The following is a 7,732-nucleotide window of genomic DNA, read 5'->3' as shown; positions in this document are numbered from 1 at the left end:
AGATAGTTTGGAGGAAAGAGGTACTTGTGGCCAATGTCTGTTAAAACGTAGGGGGAGGGGATGAAGGCAAATGAGAGTTTCAAGTAAAACTGAGGAGGGTTCTAATTCTGTTAAGAGTTCTAGGAAATTTAAACATCCACGTGTAAAATGCTGTGTTTGTGCTGAGAGCGCAGCTTGCTGGCTTCCTTCATGGCCCACCGACTTGCGTAGGCATCTGTACATGCGCCCCTGCTCCGTGTCACCGTTGGCTCCTCCCACAGTTCCCCCAGGAGTGTTTGCGCATCTTTTCCCCCAGCGTAGTGGTATAGAACCCAAGATGTGGCCTCAGCTGGCCTGTCTGGAATATCTGTGCTTCCTGGAGGTGCATCATGGGAAAATGGGGACAAGGAGAGGCCCAAAGCCTGGCTTCCACCCTACCCACTGGGATGCTGCGATTCTGGGTGCAACTCCATTAGGGCAAAGGCTTTGCTGTTCTTCCTAAGGGGCCTGACCCAGGACAGTGCAGAGCAGGGAAAAGGTGGGCCCTGACCAGTTAGGGCTCCATCTTGAATGCTCTCCAGGTGCCATGTGTAACTTTGTGTTCTTACTGGACCCCTCAATTTGGCAAAGTCCAATAATTGTGGATTTTGCTTTTTGTTTTTAAGAGCTTTGGTGCTGTAGTTCAGTCGCTAAGTCGTGTCCAACTCTTTGTGACCCCATGGACTGCAGCACGCCAGGCTTCCCTGTCCATCACCAACTCCTGAAGCTTGCTCAAACTCATGTCCATTGAGTAGGTGATGCCACCCAACCAACTCACCCTCCATTGCTCCCTTCTCCTGCCTTCAGTCTTTCCCAGCATCAGGGTCTTTTCCAATGAGTCAGCTCTTCGTATCAGGTGGACAAAGCATTGGAGTTCCAACTTCAACATTAGTCCTTCCAATGAATAGTCAGGATTGATTTCCTTTAGGATTGACTGGTTGGATCTCCTTGCAGTCCAAGGGACTCTAGAGAGTCTTCTCCAACACCACAATTCAAAAGCATCAGTTTTTCGGTGCTCAGCTTTCTTTATAGTCCAACTCTCACATCCATACATGACTGCTGGAAAAACCATAGCTTTGACTAGATGGACCTTTGTTGGCAAAGTGATGTCTCTGCTTTTTAATATGCTGTCTAGGTTTGTCATGGAGAAGGTAATGGCACCCCATTCCAGTACTCTTGCCTGGAAAATCCCATGGACGGAGGAGCCTGGTGGGCTACAGTCCATGGGGTTGCGAAGAGTTAGCATGACTGAGCAACTTCACTTTCAACTTTTCACTTTCATGCATTGGAGAGGAAATGGCAACCCACTCCAGTGTTCTTGCCTGGAGAATCCCAGGGACGGGGGAGCCTGGTGGGCTGCCGTCTATGGGGTTGCACAGAGTCGGACACGACTCATGTGACTTAGCAGCAGCAGCAGGTTTGTCGTAACTTTTCTTCCAAGGAGCAGCTTGTTTCTTCCAATCCTTTAATTTCATGGCTGCAGTCACTGTCCAAAGTGATCCTGAAGCCCAAGAAAATAAAATCTGTCACTGCTTCCAATTTTCCCCCCTCTAAGTGCCATGAAGTGATGGGACTGGATGCCATGATCTTAGCTTTTTTGAATGCTGAGTTTAAGCCAGCTTTTTCAGTCTCCTCTTTTACCCTTCTCAAGAAGCTCTTTAGTTCCTCTTCCCTTTCTGCCAGTGGTATCATCTGCATATCTGAGGTTATTGATATCTCCCCTGGCAATCTTGATTCCAACTTGTGGTTTATCCAGCCTGGCATTTCGCATGATGTACTCTGTATATAAGTTAAATAAGCAAGGTGACAGTATACAGCCTTGTCATACTCTTCCCAATTTTGAACTAGTCAGTTGTTCCATGTCCAGTCTTAGCTATTGCTTCTTGACCTGCATTTTTAAAGGTAGGAAATGTACATCAGATATATGTTTATATATCTGATTTCAAAACAACTGTAACCCATATTCTGAACTCAGGAAGAACCAGCCAACCCACCAATTAGTGGCATTACCTAGAAGCCCATGATGGGAGGAGGATAGTTGCCCCACTGCCACGCTTGCAATTGCAACATTATTAATTTTGTTACTTAAATCAATTCAGGCCTAACATTGGTCTTTACCTTATGGGGAAAAAAGAAATTAATAAAACTCATGGCTTCGATGAGCTACTGGTATATTTAATACATGAAAATAAATACATGACTATTAACATTTTTAAATGTCCACTCACAAACCACCCAGATCCTCGTGTTCCCCGCTGGTCCACACATGGTGCCTGGGAAAATCCCTGAGGCCTCCAGACTCAGCTGGAATCTCATCCTAAGCAGGAGCTTGGCTTGAAGGGAGGGAGGAAGAGCCCTCCAGGTTGGCAATCACACCATTTATTCACACTTGGCGGTGAGACAATGTTGTGGGTGCGATGGAGGAGGTGGGGGGACCCTCCCAGGGGACACCCCCTGAGTTGGCACTGATACGCCATGTGGCCATGACAGGACTGAACACAGGTATGTCAAGGGTTGACCCTCCAATCCATATCAGTGGGGAAAGCAGGGAGCAACCAGAGGTGGTCAGAGGGGGGGCACTGCCCACCGTTGCTCTGTCTGTCCCCAGGAATGCTCCACCAAAGCCTATGGTCTCCCCAGAGGCCTGCCCACCAGCACCATTCTCTGAAACTCTGCCCCTCCCTGTGACCCCATGGGCACACCTGCAGAAAGGACCAAGAAACTCATTTCCAAGGGGGCTTTGTTTTCTGGGTGGCCCCACCTTTTCGGGGGGTAGTTGGCACTGAAACACTGACTGAACCAGCCCTGGGAGTCACCAGGGGGCTCCGGAAGGTCACCCCTGATGGGGCAGGCCTGGGATCTTGGGGCCCACTTGTGCAGGGGCTACTGGCGGGTGTGTGACCTGTGCTGGGGACATTAAGGTGGGTGAGGGAGTGGGAACGTTCCCGCCTCAGAGGGCGTGGGGTGTCTAACCCATCCACGGACAGCCTCCGGGAGCTGGCCATGACCCTGTGCTCTGTTTTTGAGAGGTCAGCTGGGTGAACGGCCCGCACTGGAGTCTCCCTGGGGCGGGGAGAATGGCTGCCCCTAGGGGTAGCTGGGGGTGTCCAGAAGAGGGCGTGGAGCTTTGCAGCATCACCTCTTGCCATCCACTTGGCCTCCCAGCCGGCGCCCTCCTGTCGGGAGCCAAAGAGAGACTCGTCGCAGTAAGAAGGAGTGTGGCTGATCAGTCTGGGAAGGGAAGAGAAACAATGAGCTGGGGAAATAAGCCTTGTAAACTTTTCTCACCGCCCCCAGCCCCGGCCAGGCCCCTGCAGCAGCAGATGATTGCCTGTAGATCCAGAGCCCTCATGTACTACTAGCCCCAACTCTTACTATTTTTTCCCTGCGGAGCATCCCCAGTCCCCCTGCATCCTCCCCACCGCATCCGGGGCATGTACCCAATTGGCCTAGGCCAGGCCAATTTGCATACCCCATCCTCCTGACCACACTGATTGGCTCAGGGCTAACCACATGACCCATTCTGCCCAATGGGAGTCTCCCTCAGAATCTTTGCGGAAACTACTAGGCGGGAAAGGTCTTTCTTCCACTGAGTGCTGAAGAAGGGGCTCAGGAAGGGCAAAAGAGTTGGTGGCCATCTCACCTGGAATGTGTGTGGGAAAGAATCCCAACAACATTTTGAGCCCCTGTTATATAAGCCCCAAATGCCCTTTGTCTGCTGAGGCCCGTTCAGCTTGTTTGCAAGCCCAATTCTTATGTTATTTGCAACCAAAGGTAACATAACCTTACTCTTCAGAGCCTTTACTTTTTCTTTTAACTCACCACTTCACCCTTTTCCTAGTGGCCCTGTCAGCTGAACCCTCTGCAGTCATGAGGCCCTTCTAACTGTATTTGAAATTGCACAGCCAAGCACTTGGCATGTAGAGGATACTGTGACCTGGCCACACCACCAGAGTAGCTTTTAAAATTTTTGAATATTTACTCAAGGCTTTTCATGTATAGGCCCAGGACTCAGCTTGTCATTTGCGTTATCTCATTATTTCTCACAAAACCCACAGGATGGCAATATGATAATCCCATTTTATAGACAAGAAAACTGAGGCACAGGGAGGATAACAAGGAAGGTACAGATAAGATTCAAATCCAGCCCCCCACTCAAGGGCCCAAGCTCTTGATCACTAAGCCAGACTTAAATGCCTTCAAGGCCTCTCACCTTTAACTAGATTCATTCAGTGTTTTTTGTTTTTTTTTTTTAATTAATCCCACAAATATTCATGGCATATCTATGAGGTGTGAGGTCCATGACTTTCGGCCAGAACTAAAAGTGCTCCTCATTCCCAAACTGCAAGTCTTTGAAAAGTCAACATTTTGGCCACTTGATTTAGCTGTTCAAACCCAGATTTGGTTACCTATGTCTGTCTGGTACCAAAGTTTCTGCTTAATAGCATCTCTACCTCTTATGCACCTTCTAACTTGACACCCTCTACCTGTCAGCATCCAGCACAAAGTTCCAACCTCTAGGAGAGCATGAGGTTGACTGTTGCCTTCCTGTCATAGACTTCTGTTAATGCAGCCTACAGTGAACTCAGCACTTTCAGCCACGTTGTAGATGTCAGTGCTGCTAATGTCAACCTGAGCCTGCCCTGTGCTCCATGGAACTGTCAAGCAGACGTGACAATAATGGGGCCTTGCTTTTATCTCTGTTGAATTTTATCTCCTTAAATAGGCACTATTCCCACTCTCAATTAGTGTATGTGCCTTTTGGCTCAGAATAGATCCCAAATAGGACTGGCTAGTTATTAAGGACTGAATTGCCTCCTCCCAAGATTTGTGTTGAATTAAATTAAGGTTAAATGAGGCCATGGGCTTCCCTGGTGACTCAGTGGTAAAGAATCTGCCTGCAACGCAGGAGACTTGGGTTTGATCCCTGGGTCAGGAAGATCCCCTGGAGGAGGGAATAGCAACCCACTCCAGTCCTCATGCCTGGAGAATTCCATGGACAGAGGAGCCTGGCAGGCTACAGTCCATGGGGTTGCAAAGAGCTGGACACGACTGAATGACTAACACACACACAAATGAGGCCACAAAGGTGAGGCTCTAATCCAATAGGATTTGTGTCCTTATAAGAAGAGGAAGAGGCACCAAGAGTGTACACACTCAGAGAAAAGTGCATGTGAGGACCCAGGGAATAGCTGGCCATCTGCAACCCAAGGACAGGCTTCAGGAGAAACCAACCCTGCTGGCATCTTGACCTTGGACTTTAAGCCTCCATAACTGTGAAAAATCAAACTCACGCTGTTTAAGTCTATAGTATTTTGTTATATATAACAAACCTGATTGACTAATATACTAGTCTTCCATATCTCCGTTCAAGACACTGATGACAATCAATAAGATAGAGTCCTGTGGCTTCCCTCCAGGCTGAAATTCATTGAAATAATCTAAATAATCCCTACAAAAATAACCACTGGCATTAGATTCCGTTTTTCTAACTTGTTGGTGAAAATGCAGCAAGAAACATTTTCAAATGACTTGCTTCAGTCTGGAATCACCATATCTATGTCATTTGATGGATCAACCACACTAATAATCTTATGCAAATTGCTCTGTGATTTTGGATAAATCAAGGGCTTCCCTGGTGGCTCAGAAGGTAAAGAATCCTCCTGCAGTACAGCAGACCCAGGTTCAATCCCAGGGTTGGAAAGACCTCCTGGAGAAGGAAATGGCAACCCATTCCACTATTCTTGCCTGGAGAATTCCATGGACAGAGGAGCCTGGCAGGCTGCAGTGTATGGGGTCGCAAAGAGTTGGACACAACTGAGCGACTAATACTCTCTCTCTCTGTTGGACAAATCACCTCACCCCTCTGGGCCTCAGAAGTCCAGTCTAATGCCATTACCATTTATTTATTCCTGAGTGTCAGGTAACTGTGCCAACCACTGTACACGTCTCACCCCCTTAAGTCTTCTCAATAATCCCACTAGGTCCCACCTTCCACTGTGAGGAAACGGGCTCAGAGAGGTCAAATTGCTTGCCCAAGGTCACACAGCAGGTGAACAGCAGGCAATCTCCCTATCCTATTACCTGTATTTGTTCTTCTTCCTTGGTGTGAGGGTTGGGGTGCTGCCACTGGAAGAGGTGGACTCACAGCTCCCATTGGCCCCCAAGGCCTGAGACACCCCTGTCCCCACTCCTCTGCTTCTGTTGGCCTTCTTCATCCATGGTGGGTCAAAGTCTGGTGGTACGGGCCGGGTACCTGCAGGGCTGCCAAACAAAGTCTCATCCACGTATGACGGCCTAACCTTGACCCGGTAGCCACTCCGGCCACGGTGCTGAACGTGGAGGGTCTGCATTCCGCTGATGGCCAGCTCCACTGGGGTCTTCATGCTCTCCGTAGTCCTGAGTGACAACAGGGGTGCTCTGCTTGCCAGGCCCTGCATCCAGGGCTCCCTGTGAAAAGGGGTAAGGATGGCAACCATCTGTCATCAGAAAAGACTGGCAATCGCTTAAGGGCCCGTCCCCAGGGCAAAAAGGTCACATTCTCCCGCAACTAGTCTTCCTCAACAGGAGCTGCCAATCCCAGGGAACATTTCAGAAATTTGACATTTTTTGAGTTGTTGTAATGAAGAAGTGGGCGTCCCTAGTGGCTCAGATGGTAAAGAATCCACCTGCAATGTGGGAGACCTGGGTTTGATCCCTGGGTTGGGAAGATCCCCTGGAGGAGGACATGGCAACCCACTCCAGTATTCTTGCCTGGAGAATCACCATGGACAGAGGAGCCTGACGGGCTACAGTCCATGGATTTACAGAGTTATGCACGACTGAGTGACTGAGCACAGAGAAATGACGGGGACAGGGGTGCTACAGATGAATATTTAATGAGTAAATACGCATTCCTAGCATACTGGTGCGTGCTCAGTCAATATTTACAGAACACTAGGGGGATGAACAAGAGATTTGGGCCTGTGCCTATTCTGGCACCACACAGAAAACCAACTATGCTGGTGGGGGATGGGGGAAACAGGGCAGGTTTCTATATCTTGTACATATTTATGGGGCAGAAATAATAACCAGCACCGATCGATCCCAAGCCTACCTCCTGAAAAGAGAGGTAGCATTGTCTCATTTCATCCTCTCAACACTCCTGTGAGGTAGCTTCCATTATGTTCATTCTACAGATGACAAAACTGAGGCTTCAAAAGGTGAAGTCACAAGTGTCAGTCACACCTATAAAGCTAAAACAGTGGAAACTGAATTTGAACCTGATTAAGGGTCTAAAGCTCCTGCACTTAACCATTCCACTACTAGGGGATCACACCCAGTCCTCCAGCTGCCCCACATTCACCGATCCCGATCCCCAAGTTCACGTCCCGTAGATGTCCGATGTGCCCGCATTATCGAGTTATTTTCCTACCTGAGCATCTTGGTTCGCTGACGTCGGTCGTTAGCTTCAGCGTCCCCTGTTCCCAGGCCTGGACTCCTCTGCCGGGGCGCTCCGGCACCGGAGGCGCGCGCCGGACATCCGAATCGGCAGCTCTGAATCCCGGGAGCCCGCGACTCCAGGAAGTTCCAAGGCAGCCCTCAGCCCCAGCCCCAGCCCCAGCCCCAGCCCCAGCCCCAGTCCGGGACACCGCGCGGAACGACCGAGAGCCGGCAGACCGGCCCTAGCGACGTGTGTTCCACTCGCGCACGCGCGCTTCAAACAGCAACCCGT

The 7,732-nt window shown here is 49.6% G+C and overlaps 1 protein-coding gene across 3 annotated transcripts; it reads right to left on the bottom strand.

Moving 5' to 3' along the window:
- Positions 1-2,172: 2,172 nt before the first annotated feature.
- RITA1 (RBPJ interacting and tubulin associated 1) lies at positions 2,173-7,718 on the bottom strand. Of its 3 annotated transcripts, none has more exons than XM_086348136.1 (4): positions 7,433-7,718; positions 7,115-7,253; positions 6,103-6,468; positions 2,173-3,249 (listed from the first exon to the last, which is right to left on the bottom strand). In XM_086348136.1, exons 3-4 carry the CDS (start codon positions 6,456-6,458, stop codon positions 2,742-2,744), a joined length of 864 nt encoding a protein of 287 aa, XP_086204262.1. In that variant the 5' UTR covers positions 6,459-6,468; positions 7,115-7,253; positions 7,433-7,718; the 3' UTR covers positions 2,173-2,741. The 3 variants fall into 3 exon arrangements, with proteins under 3 accessions (XP_086204262.1, XP_086204263.1, XP_086204261.1); XM_086348137.1 differs by having other exon boundaries at positions 7,115-7,190; XM_086348135.1 differs by lacking the exon at positions 7,115-7,253.
- Between the last annotated feature and the right edge of the window lie 14 nt (positions 7,719-7,732).

The sequence above is a fragment of the Bos grunniens genome, chromosome 17 (genome assembly GCF_055505025.1).
Source record: "Bos grunniens cultivar Pamir isolate PY7600 chromosome 17, Bosgru_T2T1.0, whole genome shotgun sequence".
Lineage (NCBI taxonomy): Eukaryota > Metazoa > Chordata > Mammalia > Artiodactyla > Bovidae > Bos > Bos grunniens.
Note: the sequence above shows the minus strand (reverse complement) of the source record. Positions and strands in the feature narration are given on the sequence as shown.